Here is a 25,710-nt window from a genome sequence, read left to right on the forward strand (position 1 = left end):
GACAGTTTCTATCAGACCTCATACTCCGATACAGTCTGCCCGACGGTAAGTACGTGAACAGCTCATTGGACATTGAATAACAGGTACCAGAGATATGTTCTGTAGGCCTACGAGTCTACTCACGTTTCTGCAGTTCAACTAGGCTTCCCTTGGGTAGGCCACCTACACAGTTTTTGTTTGTTTTATTCTATGACCAGGCCAGCTGCCCACGGTCTGATGTACAGGTAACTACCAAAATAAAGGAAACACCAACATGAAGTGTCTTAATAGGACATTGGGCCACCACAAAGCCAGGAAAGCTTCAATGCACCTTGGCATTTATTCTGGAACTCTGTTGGAGTGAGGCGAAACCATTCTTCCATGAGAAATTCCATAATTTGGTGTTTTGTTGATGATAGTGGAAAACTCTGTCTCTGGTGTCATCCCAGAACCGCTCCAGTGACCACTCTTGCCCTGTGGATGGGGGCATTGACATCCTATGGGGGCATAGCCATGGAAGCCAAAAATAATGGTCAGCCCAGCATGACCCTAAGCATGATGGGACGTTAATTGCTTAATTAACTAAGGAACCACACCTGTGTTGAAGCACCTGTTTTCAATATACTTTGAGTCCCTCGTTTACTCAAGTGTTTCTAATATTTTGTCAGTTACCTGTATTAGGCAACCCCAGGTACAGATCTTCCTTCTCCAATCCTTACCTTAACTAGAGTCGAGGGGCAACCTTATCTATAAAATGAATGCAGTCTTAAGGCAACAACAGTGCCACCTGGTGCAGAATCCTGAAACTATTTTCCAGCCCATGGTAGTGAAGTAGAGTAGTGTAGTGTTACTTATTCAGATACCATAATACAAATTAATCACAGTTTTAGTTATATAAAATACATGAATATCTAATACAGTGTTTATTTCTGAAATTGATGAGTGAAACTGGTAACAGAAAACTGTTTAGTCAAAAATGGAACTGAAAAATATAGAGTTAAGAAGTATTATATTTCATGAAAAAAGAGATCCTAGGAAAAGTTATCCTGCAGTTTTAGGAGGTATTTGTTGTACAGGTAAAGGTGTAGGTAAAGTTTTAAAAGTCATTCATAATATTCTCAATGGCTCACTAAACTGGAATGTATTGTATTGTATTGTAATCAATCAGTCAATCAATAGCAGCATATAACAGTATAATTTGAACAAAATCAGAAAAGCTGCCTTCCCATAAGATAAAGCATAGAAACACTATGAATGGCCGTAGGTATAGTGGCCTATGGCCGTTCATACATAATATGCTTGTCCGATTAAAAACACTAACAAATATTGTTATGAGGCAAGATATGCTCATTATAAATCCTCTTTGATTCATAGAAGCTTGTAAGTTGGTTAATACATGGTAAAGTGTGGCTACCTAAAGTCATGGCTAAAGTCCTTCGAACATTTGGTGAAGCCAGGTACAGTAAGCCAATGGGACCTGACAATCTCATGTTGTCTTCTGCTTGACTGCAATCAATTGGCTGAATGTCTGCAGGCCCCAGTACAGCAGGGAGATGGAGACAAAGGCCTTACAGAGAGAGACAGAGAGAGACGGAGAGAGACGGAGAAAGAGACAGAGAGAGAGACAGAGAGAGAGACAGAGAGAAAGAGAGAGAGCGAGAGAGAGAGAGAGGAGTTAGGCCAATGTGCTCTTTACTTTATTAGGTGTCTGTGAGTACTGACTGACTCATTTTACACCTACATCTTGTTGTGACTGGATGCTGTTCTTGAGCACTTACCCCAAACAAACGTTACATTGTTTTTAGCTATGTTTCCAAAGTACTCTGGTTTGCTTCTAAGTAGATTTGATTTGCTTCATTCGCTTACCCTCATTTTTTTGGTGCACCATTGTATGTATTTATGTGCACTGGACATGATTGATGGTCAGATTGACAGAGCTAGATACATAGGATATTAAGGAAGGATATATATCATATCCATCCCACAATTGATAAAGGAAATAACACAGCATCAACTTTCACTTAATACCTGATTGAAAGAAAACACAGAAAGACTGCGACCCAGACATATTAGCACGGGATATATAAGGACTGGCAGGAGTACGGCAAAGTCCATCTCCCATGATGCTCTCATGTTGGGGTCAAGAAGTCGGACGCCACGGGGGAATATGCCAGAGATTTCGGCCAAAAGCTGTCCTGTGGCGCCTGTCCCTCCTCCCCCGACCCCCTTTCCCTCTGTGTTCTGGCCCATAAACTGCATCCTACCTCGCAGCGCAAGCCAAACCAGGCCCCTGTCCATCACAGGCAACGGCCTGATGGGAAAAAAGGCAGCGTTTCCTCTGGACGCCACAGCTGTTTTCCTCCGAGAGGGGAGGGAGAGTGGGAGGGAGTGAGAGAGCACAACAGGGCCTGGAATGTCCCCCCGCTTTTCCGCCCCTCACTACCTGTCCTGGCAACAGGTTCCCCACTGAGGGAAGGAGAGGATGGAGGAGGGAGGGAGGGAGGGAAGGAAGGAAGGAGGAGGGGGGGGGGGGGCTGAAGAAAAGAAGGAGAGGGAGGCAACCTGGGCCTGAGACCAAAGTCACAACGTCTAGGTTGGACATACGTTTTTACACTGCAGCACTTTACAGAGACATGAGGTTGTGATGTGAGCTGTACCCATCCCTGAGATGGATTGTGATCGAAAGTGAAGCAAGGCCCCAGGAGTACCCCACAAATCACATAAAAGGCCGGGCTGTATGTTGGATCGACCGGGGGTACTGTATTTATTCTGCTCCCATCTCTCTGTTGGCCTTACTACGCTACATTTTAATAGACTTCTCTGGGAAAATAATGCACGTGGAATAGATTACATGCGGAAGCGGGGGTTTGATCGTCTGTAAATAGGCAATATGAGCAGAGAACACTGGTTCACCAAGTAGGAATCTCAACAAATCCACTCTCACTCACTTTGTTTTGATTTCAAGAGAGGGTAGTTCATTAGAGGACCAATATGAGTTAAACAAATGTGCTCAGAGCAGGACAAATAGAAATGCATGTGGTAGATCTTTATTTTTGAGTAGTTTCCGTTAACTTGTGTCCAAATCAAGACATAGAACATAATGTTCTACCTTTCTGAGCAAGGAGGATACACTTCTACAGTACCGTTGAGACTGCATTGACTATAAATAAAGTGAGATATTGAATATCTGCCACAAGGTGAGAGGGTAGCCTTTCTTCTTATACCTTTGACTCCCCACCTCCCTACATTGGGGTACCTGTGGCTGTCCTGGGCAGTAGGGGGTTAACATGGTGGAGCCCTGAGTTCTCCCATGCAGCTGCACTCATGATTGAAATGAAAACAGCGCAGAATGGGTGCTGTCAGGAGTGTGATATATGACTTGTAATGGGATGTTTCCAGAGCTCCCCTCCCGTCCATATGGCTAGCCTGCCTACAGTCCACATTAGGAGAGAGAGATGCAATACTCAAACATCTGCATAACAGGGCTAAGAGATTCTTAGACACACACAAACACATACTCCCTCAATCGCAGGCAGGGATACACACATGAGCGCACACACGCATATGTGGGTATGTATGCATGCATGCATACAGTGCATTCGAAAAGTATTCAGGCCCCTTGACTTATCCCCCCCAAAATGACGTTACAGCCTTATTCTAAAATTGATTAAAATACATTTTTCCTGATCAATCTACACATAATACCCCATAATGACAAAGCAAACATGTATTAAATATAAAAAACAGAAATACTTTACTTACATAAGTATTTTGACCTTTTGCTATGAGACTCAAAATTCAGCTCAGGTGCATCCTGTTTCCATTGATCCTCCTTGGGAAGTTTCTACAACTTGATTGGAGTCCACTTGTGGTAAATTAAATTGATTGGACATGATTTGGAAAGGCACACACCTGTCTATATAAGGTCCCACAGTTGACAGTGCATGTCAGAGCAAAAACAAAACCATAAAGGTCAGAGGAACTGTCTGTAGAGCTCCGAGACAGGATTGGGTCGAGGCAGAGATCTGGGAAAGGGTACCAAAAAATTTCTACAGCATTGAAGGTCCCCAAGAGCACAGCGGCCTCCGTCATTCTTAAATGGAAAAAGTTTGGAACCACAAAGACTCTTCCTAGAGCTGGCCGCCCGGCTAAACTGAGCCATCGTGGGGAGAAGGGCCTTGGTCAGGGAGGTGACCAAACACCCGATGATCACTCTGATATAGCTCCAAAGTTTCTCTGTGAAGATGAAAGAACCTTCCAGAAGGACAACCGTCTCTGCAGCACTCCACCAATCAGGCCTTCATGGTAGAGTGGCCAGATGGAAGCCACTCCTGAGTAAAAGACACATGACAGCCCACTTGGAGTTTGCCAAAAGGCACCTAAGGACTCTCAGACAACGAGAAACAATATTCTCTGGTCTGATAAAACCAAGATTGAACTCTTTGTCCTGAATGCCAAGCGTCACGTATGGAGGAAACCTGGCACCAACCCTATGGTGAAGCATAGTGGTGGCAGCATCATGCTGTGGGGATGTTTTTCAGAAGCAGGGACTGGGAGACTAGTCAGGATCGAGGGAATGATGAACGGAGCAAAGTACAGAGAGATCAGGTTCTGGAGCAGGTTCTCAGATTGGTGCGAAGATTCACCTTCCAACAGGACAACGACCCTAAGCACACAGTCAAGACATCCAACCTGACAGCGCTTGAGAGGATCTGCAGAGAAGAATGGGAGAAACTCCCCAAATACAGATGTGCCAAGCTCGTAGTGTCATACCAAAGAAGACTCAAGGCTGTAATCACTGTCAAAGGTGCTTCAACAAAGTACTAGACTAAAATGGCGCTGACAGAGAGGGATGCCTCACTTCTAGTCCTTAGGAAACTGTGCAGTACTTAGTTTTTTTATTTATTATTTCTTACGTTGTTAACCCAGAATATCTTAGTGTTATTACTGTCACGCCCTGATCTGTTTCACCATTCTTTGTGCTTGTCTCCACTCTCTTCCAGGAGTCATCTATCTTCCCCATTATCCCCAGTGTATTTATACCTGTGTTCTCTGTTTGTCTGTTGCCAGTTTGTTTTGTTTATCAAGCCTACCAGCGTTTTTCCCCTTACTCCTGTCTTTTTCTAGTTCCTGTTGTCTAGTTTTCCCAGTTTTGACCATTCTGCCTGCCCTGACCCTGAGCCAGCCTGCCGTTCTGTACCTTGTCACACCTGGGGAGGCAGGGTAGCCTAGTGGTTAGAGCATTCATTGGACTAGTAACCGGAAGGTTGCAAGTTCAAATCCTCGAGCTGACAAGGTACAAATCTCTCGTTCTGCCCCTGAACAGGCAGTTAACCCACTGTTCCTAGGCCGTCATTGAAAATAAGAATTTGTTCTTAACTGACTTGCCTAGTTATATAAAGGTAAAATATTTTTTTCAAACACCACCCTGGATTATTGGTCTCTGTCTGCCCTGACCCCGAGACTGCCTGCCGTTCTGTATCGTAGGGACTCTGATCTGGATTACTGACCTGTTGTTTTGCCTGCACCCTGTTCTAGTAATAAACTTTTGTTACTTCAACACTGTCTGCATCTTGGTCTTCTCTTGAAACATGATAATTACATACAGCCGGGAAGAACTATTGGATTTCAGAGCGGCATCAATTTAATTGCACTACGACAGGGAATACGACTTTCCCGAAGCAAATCCTTTGTCCGCAGCACCCAAGACATTTGAACTGATTCCAGAGGCCGACCCAAAACAACGCCGTGGGAGAAGAGGGAGAGGGAGTCGGAGCGGTCTTCTAGTCAGACTTCGAAGGCGTGCACACCAAGTCCTTTTGTTCACCTGATCTACAATTCCTCACAATCAAATGCCGACCGTATTATCTCCCAAGATAATTATCTTGGGTTGTCGTCACAGCCGTGTATATCCCCCCTCAAGCCAAAACCGCAAAGGCCCTCAAGGAACTTCATTGGACTTTATGCAAACTGGAAACCATATATCCTGATGCTGCATTTATTGTAGGTGGGGATTTTAACAAAGCAAATTTGAGGAAAGGGTACCTAAATTCTATCAGCATATCGACTGTAGCACTCGCGCTGGAAAAACACTGGACCAATTTTACTTCTAACTTCCACGATGCATACAAGGCCCTCCCCGCCCTCCATTCGGCAAATCTGACCATGACTCCATTTTGCTCCTCCCTTCCATAGGCAGAAACTCAAACAGAAAGTTTCCGTGCTAAGGACTATTCAACGCTGGTCTGACCAATCGGAATCCACGCTTCAATATTGTTTTGATCACGCTGATATGTTCCGGGTAGCCTCAGAGAATAATATTGACGTATACGCTGATTCGGTGAGTGAGTTTATAAGGAAGTGTATAGGAGATGTTGTACCCACTGTGACTAATTAAACCTACCCTAACCAAAAACCGTGGCTAGATGGCTACATTCGCGCTAAACTGAAAGTGCGTACCACCGCATTTAACCATAGCAAGGCGAGTGGGAATATAGCAGAATACAAACAGAGTAGTCGTTCCCTCTGCAAGGCAATCAAACAAGCAAAATGTCAGTATAGAGTCAAAGTGGAGTCACAAGATGTATGTGGCAGGGTCTACAGACAATCACGGACTACAAAAGGAAAACCAGCCATAGTGGATACAGACGTCTTGCTTCCAGACAAACTAAACACCTTCTTTGCCTGCTTTGAGGATAATACAGTGCCACCGACGCAAGGCTGCCCCAGACGGCATCCCTAGCCATGTCTTCAGAGCATTTGCAGACCACCTGGCTTGTGTGTTTACGGACATATTCAATCTTTCCCTATCCCAGTCTGTTGTCCCCACATGCTTAAAGATGGCCACAATTGTTCCTGTACCCAAGAATGCAAAGGTAACTGAACTAGATGACTATCGCACCATAGCACTCACTTCTGTCCTCATGCAGTGCTTTGAGAGACTAGTTAAGGATCATATCACATCCACCTTACCTGTCACTCTAGACCCACTTCAATTTGCTTACCTCTCCAATTGGTTCACAGACAATGCAATTGCCATCACACTGCACCCTGCCCTGTCCCATCTGGATAAGAGGAATACCTATGTAAGAATGCTGTTCATTGACTATAGCTCAGCATTAAACACCATAGTACTCTCCAAGCTCATCATTAAGCTTGAGGCCATGGGTCTCAAACCCGCGCTGTGCAATTGGGTCCTGGACTTGCTGACGGGCTGCTGCTGGGTGGTGAAGGTAGGAAACAACATCTCCACTTCGCTGATTCTCAACACTGCGGGACCACAAGGGTGCGTGCTCAGTCCCCTCCTGTACTCCCTGTTCACCAATGACTGTGTGGCCAAGCACACCTCCAACTCAATCACCAAGTTTGCAGACAACACCACAGTAGTAGGCTTGATTACCAACAACGAAGAGACAGCCTACACCAGTCTCAGCGTCAACAGTGAAGAGGCAACTCCGGGATACTGTCCAGTCTCTGTGTTGTTATTTTGCTCATCTTAATCTTTTCTTTTTATTGGCCAGTCTGAGATATTGCTTTTTCTTTGCAACTCTGCCTAGAAAGCCAGCAACCCGGAGTCGCCTCTTCACTGTTGACGTTGAGACTGGTGTTTTGCGGGTACTATTTAATTAAGCTGCCAGTTGAGGACTTGTGAGGCACTCTAATGTACTTGTCCTCTTGCTCAGTTGTGCACCAGGGCCTCCCAATCCTCTTTCTATTCTGGTTAGCCTCTTGCGACGAGCAATCCCGGATCCGGGAGCGTAATCATAGCCTCAAACGAATTTGCATGACGCAGCGAACATAAATACTTTTCCTATTCATGAAAATCGCAAATGAAATGAAATAAATATATTCAAACACAAGCTTAGCCTTTTGTTAACAACACTGTCATCTCAGATTTTCAAAATATGCGTTACAGCCAACGCTAGACAAGCATTTGTGTAAGTTTATCATGGCATAATGCTATGCTAGCTCTGCTGGCAGCAGGCAACATTTTCACGAAAATAAGAAAAGCAACCAAATTAAATAATTTACCTTTGAAGAACTTCGGATGCTTTCACTCAGGAGACTCCCAGTTAGATAGCAAATGTTCATTTTTTCCCAAAATATTATTTTTGTAGGCGAAGTAGCTCCCGTTTGTTCATCATGCTTGGCTGAGAAATCGACCGGAAAATGCTACCATTACAACGCCGAACTTTTTTCCAAATTAATTCCATAATATCGACAGAAACACGGGAAACGTTGTTTAGGATCCATCCTCAAGGTGTTTTTAACATATATATATTCGATAATATATTCGTCGAGGCAATTGGTTTCTTATAAGAAGCGATTGGAAAAATGGCTACCTTACCCTTACGGCTATTCTTCAATGGAAATGCGTAAACAGACGTCACAATGCTGTAGACACCTTGGGGAATACGTGGAAAACGTAAGCTCATTCGTAGCTCATTCACAGCCATATAAGGAGTCATTGGCATGAGGCGGTTTCAAAAAATGCGGTACTTCCTGATGGGATTTTTATCTGGGTTTCGCCTGTAACATCAGTTCTGTGGCACTCACAGACAATATCTTTGCAGTTTTGGAAACGTCAGAGTGTCTTCTTTCCAAAGCTGTCAATGCATAGTCAAGCATCTTTTCGTGACAAAATATCTTGTTTAAAACGGGAATGTTTTTCATCCAAAAATTTAAATAGCGCTCCCTAAATCCAAGAGGTTAGAGCCCGTTTGCGCTGTTCTGTGAAGGGAGTTGTACACAGCATTGTACGAGATCTTCAGTTTCTTGGCAATTTCTCGCATGGAATAGCCTTCATTTCTCAGAACAAGAATAGACTGACAAGTTTCAGAAGAAAGCTCTTTGTTTCTGGCCATTTTGAACCTGTATTTGAACCCACAAATGCTGATGCTCCAGATATTCAACTAGTCTAACAATGGCCAGTTTTATTGCTTATTTAATTAGGACAACAGTTTTCAGCTGTGCTGACATAATGGCAAAATGGTTTTCTAATGATCAATTAGCCTTTTAAAATGATAAACCTGGATTAGCTAATACAACGTGCCATTGGAACACAGGAGAGATGGTTGCTGATACTGGGCCTCTGTACACCTATGTAGATATTCTATTAAAAAAGCCGTTTCCAGCTACAATAGTCATTTACAATATTAACAATGTCTACACTGTATTTCTGATCAATTTGATGTTAGTTTAATGGACAAAAAATTTGATTTTCTTTCAAAAACAAGGTCATTTCTAAGTGACCCCAAACTTTTGAACGATAGTGTATGTATGTAGTAAAAACACACACGTCTCTCCTCCTGCTGGGTCTAGTTCCTCCCTCTTCAATATAAGCAGACACACTTGACTCCTGTCTTTGAACCCAGTCAACAGAGAGATGCTGAGCAGGTTAATGTCTCTCCAGAGAGGCTACTCTGTCTGGGGCCTAACAACTGTATGAGAGCCATGGGAAACACTCTCCAACACACACATACAGACACACAGATAAACAGACACACACACATGCACGTACGCATGCATGTGCAGACACTCACATAACACACACAGCTTGTGCAGTAGTAATGTAGCAAAATTCTGCTATATTCCCAATCATGGTTAAGTCACAAAGGGACTCCTTCAGTGTCTCAGTCTACTCTTTCAACTCTCATCAGCGCTATTTTCTCCAAGGATGTCAGAGGACAGATCCAAGGTCACAACAAACCTATCCTGTCCATGAGGCCTTTCACCTTTCTACTGTTCTGGGGTCAGCGAAAGTGAAAGACAATTCACCATCACCGACCTCCTGGCTGTGTGTGTTTACACACTATTACAATGTCATTACTGCAGAAGCCATGGGCTCGGCACATTCTAAAGCCTCAGCCATGAAAGTTTAGGGCCATGTCTTAAATGGCACACTTAAATGGCTCTGGTGAAAAGTAGCACACATTATAGTGAATAAGATGTCATTTGGAATGCACACTGTAAGCCTCAGCCATGAAAGTCTCGATCTTACTAATACCCATAATGCTCTGGGTGGCTCCAGCGGTGAGGCGGCCCACTCCGGAGAGAGAGAGCGCAGGCGGAAAGTTGGCAGCCGCGGCGCGACGGGAGCGGGTCCAGAAACAAGGGATGAAAAAACAAAGGAGAGAGAGGGAGACTTCTGCCTTGCAAAATCAAGCCTGGTGTGCTTTGATGGAGCAATCAGGCCAAGCCAGAGCCCTAGAACTAGAGTCTCAGCGGACGTTCTGTAAATCAGTTCAATGGGATTCCACAGAGAAGGGCGAAGATGGATGGAACCCCAGGGGCTTGTAAGAGAGAGAGATAACTATCCTTCCCTCCCTCCTTCCCTTCTTTTGCTCCACCTCCACCTCTGTCTTCTCCTCCCTCTCATCCTCTGTCAGCGTATTGTACTGTAGGAACCTGATCACATTCAAATAAGTGCATCGATGGCGTCGTCCCCACATTGATTGTACGTACATACCCCAATCAGAAGCCATGGATTTGATGTGTTTATGTGTCGGGGGGCTAGGGTCAGTTTGTTATATCTGGAGTACTTCTCCTGTCTTATCCGGTGTCCTGTGTGAATTTAAGTATGCTCTCTCTAATTCTCTCTTTCTCTCTTTCTTTCTCTCTCTCGGAGGACCTGAGCCCTAGGACCATGCCTCAGGACTACCTGGCATGATGACTCCTTGCTGTCCCCAGTCCACCTGGCCGTGCTGCTGCTCCAGTTTCAACTGTTCTGCCTGCGACTATGGAACACTGACCTGTTCGCCGGACGTGCTACCTGTCCCAGACCTGCTGTTTTCAACTCTCTAGAGACAGCAGGAGCGGTAGGGATACTCTTAATGATCGGCTATGAAAAACCAACTGACAAATAGTCCTGAGATGCTGACTTGCTGCACCCTCGACAACTACTGTGATTATTATTATTTGACCATGCTGGTCATTTATGAACATTTGAACATCTTGGCCATGTTCTGTTATAATCTCCACCTGGCACAGCCAGAAGAGGACTGGCCACCCCTCATAGCCTGGTTCCTCTCTAGGTTTCTTCCTAGGTTTTGACCTTTCTAGGGAGTTTTTCCTAGCAACCGTGCTTCTACACCTGCATTGTTTGCTGTTTGGGGTTTTAGGCTGGGTTTCTGTACAGCACTTTGAGATATCAGCTGATGTAAGAAGGGCTATATAAATAAATTTGATTTGATTACCGCCAACATTCCCACTGAGCTAAAGGGTAGAGCTGCCTCTTTCAAAGAGCGGGACTCTAACCCGGACGCTTATAAGAAATCTTGCGAGGCCCTCAGACGAACCATCAAACAGGCAAAGCTTCAATACAGGACTAAGATTGAATCGGACTACACTGGCTCCGATGCTTGTCGGATGTGGTAGGGCTTGCAAACTATTCAAAACTACAAAGGGAAGCACAGCCGCGAGCTGCCTAGTTACAAGAGTCTACCAGACGGGCTAAATTACACACTGACGCATGCATGAGAGCATCAGCTGTTCTGGCTGACTGACTGGCTGTGAGATCCTGCTCTTCGTAGCCGATGTGAGTAAGACCTTTAAACAGATCAACATTCACAAGGCAGCCGGGCCAGACAGATTACCAGGACGTGTACTCTGAGCATGTGCTGACCAACTGGCAAGTGTCTTCACTTACATTTTCAGTGATAAGGGTAGCTAACAACACATCTGCCACGCTGATCCTCAACACAGGGGCCCCTCAGGGGTTTGTGCTCAGTCCCCTCCTGTACTCCCTGTTCACTCATAACTCCATGGCCAGACACGACTCCAACACCATCATTAAGTTTGCCGACAACACAACAGTGGTAGGGCTGATCACCGACAACGAAGAGACAGCCTATAGGGAGGAGGTCAGAGACCTGGCCGTGTGGTGCCAGGACAACAACCTCTCCCTCAATGTGATCAAGACAAAGGAGATGATTGTTGACTACAGGAAAAGGAGGACAGAGCATGCCCTCATTCTCATCAACGGGGCTGTAGTGGAGCAGGTTCCTTGGTGTCCACATCCCCAACAAACTATCATGGTCCAAACGCACCAAGACAGTCGTGAAGAGGGCACGACAGAGCCTATTCCCCCTCAGGAGACTGAAAAGATTTGGCATGGGCCATCAGATCCTCAAAAAGTTATACAGTCGCACCATCGAGAGCATCCTGACTCGTTGTATCACTGCCTGGTATGGCAACTGCTCGGCCTCCGACCGCAAGGCACTACAGAAGGTAGTGCGTACGGCCCAGTACATCACTGGGGCCAAGCTTCCTGCCATCCAGGACCTCTATACCAGGCGGTGTCAGAGGAAGGCCCTAAAAAGACTCCAGCAACCCTAGTCATAGACTGCACGGCAAGTGGTACCAGAGCACCAAATCTAGTTCCAAAAGGCTTTTTAACAGCTTCTACCCCCAAGCCAGAAAAGTCCTAAACAGCTAATTAAATGGCTACCTAGACTATTGCATAGCCTCGCTACTGTTATTTTACTGCCGCTTATATTAATTATTAATTCATATTTATTTATTACTTATCTATTTTTTACTAACACTTCATTTTCTTTAATCAGCATTGTTGGTTAAGGGCTTGTAAGTAAGCATTTCACTGTTGTATTCGGGCGCATGTGACAAATAACATTTGATTTGATTTAGTACTGGGGTTGGAATAGCATGACAGATTAGCGTAGGGGTTTGTGGTCCTCCTTCACTACTTGACATCATATTTTTTCCTCATCTACCTCCTCCTCCTCAATTCCTAAGTACTAGAGTAAAGAGCCAAAATAATGTAAAAAATTGTCACTGACCCAATATTTTTGGAGATCACTGTATATGTTATTACATTGATTAGATTAGAAAGTGAGTATGTGTGATGGTGGGTGTGCGTGTGTTTGCATGTGTGCAAGTCTGTGTTTCTGTTTCTTTTTTAGGGGGGGGGGGGGGGGGGGGGGGGGTAAGCTCCCCTGCAACAAAGATAGCCTTGCATTATATTATTCACTTAGAAAAAATGGTTCCAAAATGGCTTTGGCTATCCCCATAGGAGAACCCTTTTTGGTTTCAGGTAGAACTATTTTGGGTTCCATGTAAAAACCCTCTGGGGAAAGAGTACTACCTGGAACCCAATAGGGTTCTACCTGGAAACCAAAGGGTTCTTCCTGAAACCAAAAAGGGTTATTTAAAGGGCTCTCCTATGGGGACAGCCGAAGAAACCTTTTAGGTTCTAGATAGCACCTTTTTTTCTAAGAGTGTAGGCCTTAGAAATAAACACTTCTATCCCCAGTGTGTCTGTATCTATGGCTTCAGTTTGTTATAATGTGACTAATACATACAGAACTTGTTTTGAGAGCGTTGCTGTTGCGGCATGAAATCTGATCACATGGAATTTGGACCAGTGAGACAACAGCTGGATTTCAAGGAGAAATGGCGTATGAGTTTACCATCTAGTAATGTTGTATATTGTTGGTAATGTTTTTGTATTTCATTGATGAATAATTTACGATTAAGGGACAATTAATTATTTAAACTCCTAAAACAACCATTATGGTGTGCTTTGGCTTTTGAGGATATCAAGTCAGAGCCATTATTCATAATGTCACGATCGTCGTAATGATGAGACCAAGGCGCAGCGTGAGTAGAGTTCCACATAATTTTAATAAACCGAAACTCACTGAACAAAAACAACAAACAACCAAACGAAACGTGAAGCTACTGTTGTGCACTCAGGCAACTAAATGTAGACAAGATCCCACAACAGAAAGTCCAAAGGTGCGGACTCCCGGCCGCAAACCTGAACCTATAGGGGAGGGTCTGGGTGGACATCTACCCTCGGTGGCGGCTCCGGTTTGAGGCGTTGTCCCCGCTCCCTACACTGATCCCTCCGCTTCTATAGAACCGGACCGTGGATCATCGCCGGAGGCTCAGAACTGGGAACCACCGCTGGAGGCTCTGGACTGCAGCTCGTCGCTGGGGACCGTCGCTGGAGGCGCCGGACCGGGGACCGTCGCTGGAGGTGCCGGACCGGGGACCGTCGCTGGAGGTTCCGGACTGTGGACCGTCTTTGGAGGTTCCGGACTGTGGAACGTCGCCGGAAGCTCTGGACTGGGAACTGTCGCCGGAAACTCTGGACTGTGGAGGCGCACTGGAGGCCTGATGCGTGGGACCGGTACAGGTGGCATCGGGCTGATGACACACATCTCAGGGCGAGTGCGGGGAAGAGGCACAGGACGTACTGGACTGTGGAGGCGCACTGGAGGCCTGATGCGTGGTGCCGGCACTGGTGGTACCGGGCTGATGACACGCACCTCAGGGCGAGTGCGAGGAGCAGGCACAGGACGTACTGGACCGTGATGGCCCAATGGAGGTCTGGAGCGTAGAGCTGGAACAACGCGTCCTGGCTGGATGCTCACTTTAGCTCGACAAGTGCGGGGCGCTGGAACAGGACGCACTGGGCTGTGAAGGCGTACTGGCGATACAGTACGTAGAGCCGGCGCAGGATATCCTGGTCCAAAGAGGTGTACTGGAGACCAGGAGCGCTGAGCCGGCACAACCCGTCCTGGCTGGATTCCCACTTTAGCGCAGCAAATGCGGGGAGCTGGAACAGAGTGCACCGGGCTGTGAATGCGCACTGGAGACACCATGCGCATCACTTTTTTGGGGCTGCCTCTCGTGCTTGCCTTGTTGGTATAACTCCTCGTAATGTTGTCGTTCCGCTTTCTCTGCCTCTATCTCCTCCTTAGGACGGCGATACTCCCCGGCCTGCGTCCAGGATCCTTTTCCATCCAGGAAAAGTATGATTCCCAATCAGAGACAACGATAGACAGCTGCCTCTGATTGGGAACCACACTCGGCCACAAACAAAGAAATAGACAACATAGAATGTACACAAAATAGAATGCACAAAACTAGAGTACCCACCCTAGTCACACCCTGACCTAACCAAAATATATAGAAAACAGGGATATCTAAGGTCAGGGTGTGACACATAAGGTGTCTTCAAGTAGGAGTGTTGATCATAATTCATAATATTATATGGACGGGGCGCCTGATCCTAGATCAGCACTCCTACTCTGAGATGGCTTTCAGGAATTACCACAAAAAAAACAAACAATCTATTTCGATTTCCATGGCATGAGCCTTGACAACACATAAACAGTTCTTACTGTTGAGTGACGTGTACCCCAGCACATTGACTGATACTATTTCACACAAGCAGTAGTTTGGGCTGTTTACTTGGAGAAAACACTATTACCCCACACTTCAAATCCCTCCATTTTTGCCAAAGAGGAGATTTGCTTTCCATCCCTGGGAGCATTCAGATGATGTCATTCTCTCAGACTTTCCATAGCCCCAAATGATCCCTTAACCTCAGGCATTTCAGTGTGTTTCTGCTACTAGGCATTCTCTCTCAAAGGGCGCTAACGCTAACCTCTCGCACCTGAAAATGAGCTAGTGGAAACAGATCTCTCAGATAACAGTGTATATTCACTGATTGCTGTCTTATCTTTTCATTCAGGGTTGGTGTGTCAACAATGGGTGGAACTATGGGTTTATGGGAGATGTTGTTCTTGTAGATGGGTCAGGTGTTGGGCTAGATAAGAGCTGCCATGAGCTGAGGTGAGCTTTGGTGTTGACGTGAACTTGATAATATTGTTCTGACTCAATGGAATATTTTTTCCCCCTCAAAAAGTTAGAGAAAATCAAAATAAGTGTTACACAAAATAGAGGAAGTGATCAAAAATGATGAATTAATAAGTTATGACGATTTCTGGCATACTTGTGGATTCAGTTATCTGGTGTTATATGAGCCCTGCTCACAGCAAAAAGTGCCAACTGCAAACAGACCCTCATTGGTAAAGTAGCCTCCTCATGATACTGAATCTGACTACAGACAACTCTTTTCTCATTGGTTGTGCAGTGAGCGACTCATTTTGAATACAAAGTGATTCATCATTCTCACAGCAGGGCTGAGAAGAGCCGCTCAGAGGTTCCTTTTCCAATACACCGGTCCACGGGAGGACAGGTGTATTTTTATTATGTCTCTTAAATTGCTATGACTTCACTAGTCAGGGGGTTAACCTGTTGGGAGAGTAGCTCCTTAATGACTGTGAGACAGAGTCCAACCGGGATCTACAGCACGTTCCCTTATGCCTTCAGGCCTTCAGGCATACAGACCATGGGCCTAAAAACCATATGTTACATCATTACAGGCCAGTCCTCCCAAGTCTCAACGCCCAGCCCCTAATCATAACCACACACAGACACATGCACGCACAAACATTCAGTGTAAATGCACTGGCACACACACGCACATACACGCAAGCATGCAGGCACACAGACACACACACACACGTACATACACACACAAATATATTCTCTCTCTCTCACACACGCACACACACACATATTCTCTCTCTCACACACACACACACACACACACACACACACACACACACACACACACACACTTTACGCCCGCCCACACACCACCATTCTACCTAATACAGCCTGGCTCCATGTGTGCCACTCAGACATTTGGGTGTGGGTGGGGAAGGGAGGGTGAGAGGTACCCCAGCCTTGGTTTACAGGTCAAGCCTGCAGCTTTACAAGGGAAATATCCAGAGCCACTATAAATACCACAGTGAGCTTTAAGGGTGCTGTATATCATGCCAGTGGGCTTTGAGTGCTTAAACTCAACCTATTTTTTGTAGTTCTTTTTTAATAGTGGAATCGAATGAGTGACTACAATGAAATGTGAACTTCCCTCCACTTTGAGTCCCCGGCATGAATTGATCGGCGCGACTTCAAAACGCCTAGCCGCCAGCAGCAAAGAGTTGGCCGTTCACCTCACACGTCAGGACAATATATCATTACCGTACCTCGGTTTCTTTGTTGCCTCACTTCTAGCAATGGGGAACAAGGTACAAAGTCAGGAAACGTTTCATGAAAATCACAACGCTTTTCAATGGGCACCACTTGCTTAGGTGACATTTATTACGCTCCAACTGAAATACTGAGACAACGAATAGGGCCTAATGACTCATTCACAGACAGAGTATATAAAACAAAGATGTCATGGAGAAAATACTGCCATGTAGCATGTAGTGAATAAATCACGATGAACACGTTTTTCAAGTTGAAGTTGAATGCATTTGTAATGAATTCACAACATTTATTAGTTTTTATCATCTTGAAAAAAAAGGGGCTGGGAAAAAACTCCAGTCTCCTTTTTGAACACCTGAGTGTGCAGATGTGCAGTCACACAATAAAAGTAGCGATTCAGCCGCAGTGCTCACGTGTGAATCTCATCAGCCAGCTTTGGTTAGCGGCAGACTAGACTAATTGGTTCCAGACGTGTTGCAGGTCGCACTGCCTGAGATGGCAGGGAACAAGGGAGTAAAGGAGGGAGGGAGAGAGGGAGAGAGGGAGAGAGAAGGGCAAATAATGAGAGGTCAGCCACGAGCTAGATCTCCACCGCAAGTGCCAGAAACGCACAGCAATTTTATGGTCAATTGAGCCGTACATCTGGAGTCATACATCACAGGTAAATGTGGGGCCGGAGCCAGTGATGGTTCACACACACACATGCACACATACACACGCTAACGCACACGCACAAACACAATGAGGCACGATGGACAGATACAGGGACACACACACGCTACAGTAATGGCCTATCTGTCACACCTAAACACAGTGCATCTTTATCCACAGAGCATGGCTGGCTACAGGAAGGGCCGATGCTCTAACTAGGCCTAATGGCCCCTAAAGACTGGCTGTCGACTCCGCTCATCATCAGAGACAAACTCACACACTCTACTCCCCACACACCACGCCCCACCCATCCTACCATCGCCCGGAGGGCATACTGCTAAGTGCACTATTTCCTGACACTCTTTCACACGGTCATCGTCAAAAACAACATTCTTATTGATTGGTTAATATGGTTGTATTACACTAAACGTTACCTCTGAAAGTATGTTTCTGTCTCATTGTCACATACAGTATGTCTGTATTTCCTAGTAATATGTTTGGGACAATGAAATGGCGTGGATAAATGCCTACTTTTATCTCTGGCTTCACATTACAGTAGGATACCAAGTTATCACACCTCTTGAAGAATTTGTGTTGTAAATGTTAGAGTAGCATATGGTATCATTCTCCAAAAGGGGGTTCTAAAATGTTTTGTCGGAGCAGCACGGTCAGTCTCCTACCTCAATGGGCACAACCAGTGGTGCTGGTGCCGTCATGTAGCCGTATCGCAGCAGCATCACCGTCAGAACACAGCGCAGCAACTCCAACATGGATGCCGTTGACCTGCCTAGGGAAAGAACGTAACAACCGCCAATAAGGAACTCAATTGATTCAAGTCAATTCAGTCATGGCATTGAAATCCAACAGATATGAGAGAACCTATTGATCAGTCATCATTGCAGTTCTTTCCATGTCAATCTTCTAAATTGTTTGACTTAAATTGGGTTGGACCACATAACCTTGAAGAGGGCCATTCTGTGTGTACTAATTCCAAGCAATTTACAGTGATGGATAACAGTACAGTAACAGTGAAATGTGACAGTACAGTTTTGGTCAATGATGAAGCCAATGGAGGTCAGACTGAGTAGAATGTAGCCAGTCATCATCAGAACAGTCAGCTGGGATAGCATCTATAACATAGACACACAAATAATGCTTATCTTGAGAAAAAGTTATGGGAAAAATACATAAACATCAAGTACAGATGTAGGATATTAATTTGAAACCCCTGTTGCAGGATAACTTTCATGCAATGCAGGAAATGTCAAACTTGCAGTGTATTTCAGATTTAAAATGGCTTCTGATGTTGGTCTTTCCTCGTTGAAATTTCAGACTTGATTTTCCCTTACGAAAAATGTATCAACCCTTACAAAAATGTCCATCAATTATAATCAACATAATAATTCACATTTCCTCTTGCTGTAGGATTATTTTCCCATTGAAACAAGCTGGATCAAATTAAGATCTTGCATCTGTATGGTGAATTATGGGCACAGGAGATTTGACTACGAGTGAAGTCATGAACCATGTCCCTTTTAATAGCCCAGACTACACATCTATACACAGTAAGCTATTATATTACATCTAGCTCCCCAACACAATATAGTGTAGAGTTTTGCCAGTAACCGTGACTCACACAATTAAGGCAGCCCCAGCACCTCTCTGATTCACAAGGGTTGGGTTGAATGAGGAAGACACATTTCGATTGAAGGCATTCAGTTGTGCAACTGACTAGGTATCCCCTTTCCCTTTCTCATGCTCAATATAATAGGGATATTACTTCTGACCATGTCTGTTTTGTCCCGCTAAGGGACGTTGCGGTACATAGCTCTCAGTACCACTATACACTATAGGGAACACTAGTTCTATACTGTACACATTGACATTGACCTTGGTGAGCTGCTTGTGTTTTGTTCGCACACAACCCCAACCTGTGGATGGATACATGAGTGGTGAAAATCCATGGCCTTAAGTTCCTAACCTAAAATACAGCTGTAAGACTGGCTTCTCCTAAGGGACTAGATTGGTCTGCCAGAGCAGGGGTTGGATCTTCAACACTCCACTCAGAGGCCCTGACATGCAAACGTCACTGGTCTCCTTCCATGCAGTGCATACACAACAATGCACATTCCCTGCAGGCCATATATGGCATCAACATATCAACAGGAAGCAATAAAGTAGTATTTCTTAATGTTTATATGGTACAGGCACTATAATCGTTAAACCCTATATTCCCCTAACCCACATGTGGGAAAGTATAGGCGGGGTGCTACTGTATGTATTCAATTGGGGCAAATAAGAGGTAATGAATCAACGTTTCCATTACATGGATTCCAAAGACACACAGTAAACTTATCCATCACTACAGTCAGTAACGTTTAAGGTCTAAATTGACAGTAATACAGTAACTACAGTTATTGTAAGCTAATTACAAATCTATTCAGCAATGTATTATTTGGCAATTGTATTTTATTTATTTATTACATTTTATTAGGTTATTATACTGTCTTGCACCCACTGGTACTGTTACCCAGGAGTCAAAGCAGGTCAGTTAGTTTACATGATCTTTACTTTGACTATCTCTACCCTGGGGGAATGGACGCTAGACACAACTGAAATGATTGGATTTTCAGGCCTGCTTAGTGCGAAAAAAATGATTTTGTCCCATATCATATTTCAACAATAACAGTGAGTGAAAATAAAACTCCCAGATGAAATTCACCATCTGCTGGTGCTTCAGTGACTCCAGCAACCGACTGATTATGTTATTGTTTCTATATCCCCGGAGACCTGGAGATGAACGTGTTATTATCATGGTTATCATCACGACCGTTATTATTTTCAGGACAAGAGATTGGTTGGATTCTGAGTTGAGGAGTTGGCGTTTCGACTTGGTCAATTTACCTGTCTGTCCTTATCGTAAAATTAGCCAACCTGAAAGAAACTGTAGCTACACGAGGCTATACCCATGATGTAATTAAAGGCTAACTTCATTTGTTTGAAACGTTTTAATGTCTTTAAATTAAGGCTAAGACCATAAATTGCGCTACACCGTATCATCAATAGTCATCGTAAATACGTGCCTAGTGAATATGGAGGTATGCATACATACATGCACATGATTTATTGTCAGGCCAAGGTCCCAACTTTGTTATTTTCCCTGGAAATCCTGATTACAGCATCCTGAAGGCTATTTAGGTTGGGAAATGGTTGGGAAGTGGTTGACTTGGCAATTAAGGTGTTATTGTTCACTGTTAGACCACCAGCTGCTGTGCTGGTGGCCAATAAGAGGGGGGAACTCTTTGACTGTGGGCCTATGTGGAGGGAGGACCACAACTAAGGGAACACCATGGAGGTAGGAATCACATGAAGACAGGCCATTTTGTCTCAGCTTGAAGTGTTGGGTGGGACATCACATTTTGGCTAACTGAAACTATGCCTGGGGAAAAAAGCAGTCCAAAGATAACTGCTGAGGAAACCTGACTTGGGTTTTTTGAAAGTGGGGGGAGGGGGCTTTTGGCTCTGAGAGTGGAAAATAATAGACAAAGGTTATTTTAAAGAGGACTGACAGTGAGTCATTCTGACTTAATGGTAGCAGAGTCACTATGTTCTGTGTAAATACTGTATAAAAACAACCACATGAAGCATGTCATCAGATAAAATAAACAGAATGTTTGTGACTTCGTTCCTTTGAACAGAATTAAAAAGACGTTATTTCAAATGGCTAAAATAAGATAAGAGCCCATGTGCTTTCAATCCCAGTTGATTATCTATGACTGGTAACTCTTGGGATTGACAATACATAACAGATCCCGGTAAACACACAACGACATTAGACCATGTACGCAGACATAGACTTGCAAAGGCAGAGGCCAACTGGGATTGTATGGCAGCTCTTCTCCAGTAACCTGTCAATGACATAAACTAGAAATATTAAAACAGAAATATAATACAGCTAAGCAAAAAGATAAGACAACATAACATAATTCCTGAATGCTGCAATTCTTTTTAAACTGGCCATATTGTCATGGCTTGTCTATATGCAGATCATAAGATACTTTCAAACAATTCACCATAGAACATCTACACTGTATGTACCTTAAACTTTGTTTAAAACACAACATTGTAGAGAACTAGATGTTGAATTGGTACAGGATTCTTGCAGGGGTTTTCCAGGGGTCTTGGGTGAGTTAGCCACATGTGGGTTTCCTTGTAGGTGTTCCAGCCCACAGCTCTGCTTAGCCTCAAAAGACAACACATTCGACTCTGACTCTCTCTCTCTCTCTCACTCTCCCTCTCTCTCTCTCTCTCCTTAGAAAATACCCGTCTAGGCCTACAATGGCAAGCCTTTCAAGATATTTCAGTCAAATTCCAGCACCCTCCACATGTTTAGAATCACCATGCAAGCGTTTAGGGACAATTTAATCATAAAGTCGAGGGGTGGAGTTTTGTTTTAAGTGTGAAAGGTCTAAATATGTGCCACCATCAGCGCTTTTTCAAAGCCAACCGCCGGGGCTCCTGATGGGCACTATAGTAGCATACACACACACACACCCTTTTGATCCCTAGCAGGGCACCCACAGACTTGCTATTTAAAGTGAAAATGAGCTTATTGTGTTCCCCCTACAAAGGCCTCAATGATTTATTTGGTGTGGTGTTTCCATGTAAAGGCTGTATAAAATGTGAATCTTTCAAGTGAGAACACCGTGAGTCATTTGAACAGTAAATATAGTGTTTTTCTTTGCATCATAATGATAGGTAATGAAGTATGAAAGTGTCAAATGTGCCCCTTTTGGGAATGCAGACACACCTAAAATGCAAGAACACTATCTTCAACTCCCCCTTCCTACTCTCTTTCACTCCATGATTCCCCACGGCTTTACACACCCTCTCTAACTATCGCTCTCTCGTTTTCTCTCCACCTCTAATGACAAAACGTGTCTTCCTTTTGAATGTGGCAGTACCGCGGGCACCTCTGCGTGATCCCCCAGCTTTGGGTTTGCCAATGTGGTCCTTTCCAGAGGACGCCTAATTTAATGAAGACTTTCTTGTATCTGTTGTACCTCCTCCACAAGTATTTATAGGACTTGAACTAAAGCAAAAATATAAAAGATATACCGTCACATTACAGTCACATTATATTACATAAGCAGTTTTACTATAAAAGCCCTGGTATTACTACATACTCATTGTTGTCAATGCTAATCTGTGCGTTAATTAATACTGTGTGGAGAATGTTCCTCCATTTGGGAGGCATTGCTCATGCGGTAGGTTGCCAGCGGTAAGGGCAGTGAAAATAATCAAACACAACGTCTAGTATTTCATTTGATTGGATTCTTTCACCTCTGCTGGGAGGTTTGTTTAAGGTTGCGTAATAATGTTATGGTTACAGCATGGCTGTTCCAGGCGTAACATTTACTCCTACAAAGTGATTGAGAGTAACTGCTCTACAAATGGTTTGATTCCACTGATGTAATACGGGGACAATCAGACAGTTTGCATGCAGTGTCAGCTCAGTCTGAACACTGTGACAATTTGCTCTTCGCTAGCTTAATTAAACAGGGTCGCTATACATTTATAGTCTAGCAGTTTATATCTTACATTGTACAAAATAAAACACAGCAAATAAGAAAATAATCTTGCGTTTTGTATTTTCTCTTAGGACTAACCTGAATATGGAGGACTTCAAATGTGTTTATTTTGTGTACGAGACCGTAGACAACTTTATCGCCATCTGGAGCAAAGGTACCTGATAAATCAAAGTAAGAGAATGTAGTTATACCGACAATGCCATATTACAACAAGCAATCACCCTGTGAACCTTCCCCTGTAATTTTTATCAATGCAATATTAATTTCGCCCTGCCAATGAAATGCAACACATCATTTTCCTTTTTCGCCAATACTGCACTGATCAGCTCATGTCAAGTACGGCAAGAATATGTGTGTTTGAGAAGAGAAGAAGAGGCTTTCTTTCTTACTGTGGTGAACTCTGTGGTGACTGGGGGTGTTTAGGACCCACTCCAGAGGTCCCATATCTCTGATCACCTGAAAGACAGAGAATGTACATACATGAAACAATTTTTAAATAACAAAATAAAACATGTAATAGCCTAGCTGCTACAATTTGGGCTGGTTTCCGTATAAATAAATTAAACATAGATTAAACCTAGTCCTGTACTAAAAAAATATGGTAATAGAGATTCTCGCCAATTTGTGTTATAACTGGTAGTGCAACCTGGGATCTTTTTTGGCAATTTGGTTAACAACTAAATGTATCTGTCTTGAAACCTTATTTATAAGACTAAAGCATTTTCTTATTTGATGAGTTAGGTCTAAGCTTTAAGAATGATGGAAATCATGAGGTGGCCAAATTCCCAGATGGAAAGAACAATATTTATCAGATTTGAAGTGAAAGCAACACTAGGATGGCGAACGGTGCCAAGACTATAAAGCAGTTGACACTGTTGATAATGCTCTTACATACAGTACACTTGAACACACACTGTACACACACGTATACATACAAGCATGCTTGTAATAGTAGCTAATATGAACACACACACTTCCTTCCAGAAATACAAATGAATGCATGCACAAGCATTCCAAAACAATATCTCAGTCATTCATAATCAAACACGTATGGCTGTTCAATCACTCTATTAAGCAGACAGACACACACACACACACACACACACACACACACACACACACACACACACACAAACACACCCACACCACACACAAACAATCATTACAGATCATACCATAAGGCACATATTTCAGAAGAATCAGATTTTTCTTTGGGTGCGACTTTTACAGACATTTTGATGTTAAAGTCTACCAGTGATCGTAGAGTCAGTCTGGGAAATGATTTTTAAATCATTATTTCCATGTAATGAGTGGTCTGGCAACAGCCAGAGTTTTATCTTGAATGAAAAAGGTTTTGCCGCTTCACTTCACTTTTTTCCCCCCAGATCAGGTCTGGGAATCACTTGCCAATAAATTACTCAACATCAAAAAAGTCTATAAAGAAATCATAAATTATATCCCACAGAATATTGTGATTTTATGACTGTTTTCACTAATAGTGTAGTAAAAGATGGAAGTGATTCCAACTCCCTTCATTCCTCTAACGATTGGGGATTGTAAAAATGATACTACCAGTCACTTTAAAGGAGAACGATTGGTCTTGCTTCTGTTTGGAATATTTCATAAAATCTCATTATTTTTTATTAAAGGCAGGTTTGACTTGAGCTCCCCTTAACAGCAGATAGTATAGGGACTAGAGTGAGAGAACTTTCAGCCAAAGTAGCTTTATCTCTGAATTATTTTACAGTTTAAGCTATTACAGTAATTGGGAAATATACATAATGAATCTTGTAGAATATTGACTACATGAATAATCATAATTAAACAGGGTCGCATTCAATAGGCATAAAAAAAGAAGCAAATGGGCCAAAACGGGGAGAGACTACCTAAGCTTATCCAATAAGAAGTGCTTATTTTTGTTCTCCATTTCAAAACGTTTGGCTACGGTGTGCACTAATGAATAGGACCCAGGTTGGCCCTAAGGTCTTGCGGATGGTAACCTGAGACTGGGTGGTACTGTGGGTTGTATCTACCTCAGTGTGGATCCAGAACTGGTAGACCAGGTTGAATTGGATGTGAACAGCAAACACAGAGGGTGGTACTGCCAACGCCATGGGGAGATAGAACACCTGAGGACAGACACAATGAATACGGTTACATACACACAATAAGACGATAATTGTGGATAGTCAAATCAATATAATAGTTCAATTTAAATCGTTTACATGCTTTGCAAGAACAACTATTTCCCTAATAATCCTGTTTACATGGACACATCTGAAACCACCAATCAAAATAAACATACTACCACAGTGACAATGTTGTTTCTGGGAAGCCTATTTGATTCTGAGTTGGGACATATAAAGTTTGTATGTGAAACTACTTCTAAGATGCATACTTTCAGTTGTTCTGAATACACTTCACTCGCGCTAAAGAGGCACGCTTGGCTGGTGCTAGCACATGCGCATATCAAATACACCACTGGAACTGCGATTTAAGGTGTTTACATGTCCTAATCATTCGAAAGATTGCAACAACAACAACAACAAAAATGGGTGTTTTAATCAGCGTATACTTGTGACAGTACGCCGATTAAGACAAGCAGAGTAAGGTTTTTACA

General features: G+C 43.7%; 1 protein-coding gene across 1 annotated transcript; it reads right to left on the minus strand.

Moving 5' to 3' along the window:
• Nucleotides 1–934: 934 nt before the first annotated feature.
• LOC110488219 (alkylglycerol monooxygenase-like) lies at nt 935–25,216 on the minus strand. Its single transcript, XM_036946769.1, has 6 exons — nt 25,124–25,216; nt 23,480–23,546; nt 23,169–23,248; nt 18,545–18,629; nt 18,180–18,286; nt 935–1,546 (listed from the first exon to the last, which is right to left on the minus strand). Exons 1-6 carry the CDS (start codon nt 25,202–25,204, stop codon nt 1,466–1,468), a joined length of 501 nt encoding a protein of 166 aa, XP_036802664.1. The 5' UTR covers nt 25,205–25,216; the 3' UTR covers nt 935–1,465.
• Nucleotides 25,217–25,710: the final 494 nt, after the last annotated feature.

This window comes from Oncorhynchus mykiss, chromosome 2, assembly GCF_013265735.2.
Source record: "Oncorhynchus mykiss isolate Arlee chromosome 2, USDA_OmykA_1.1, whole genome shotgun sequence".
In the NCBI taxonomy this organism is placed as follows: domain Eukaryota; kingdom Metazoa; phylum Chordata; class Actinopteri; order Salmoniformes; family Salmonidae; genus Oncorhynchus; species Oncorhynchus mykiss.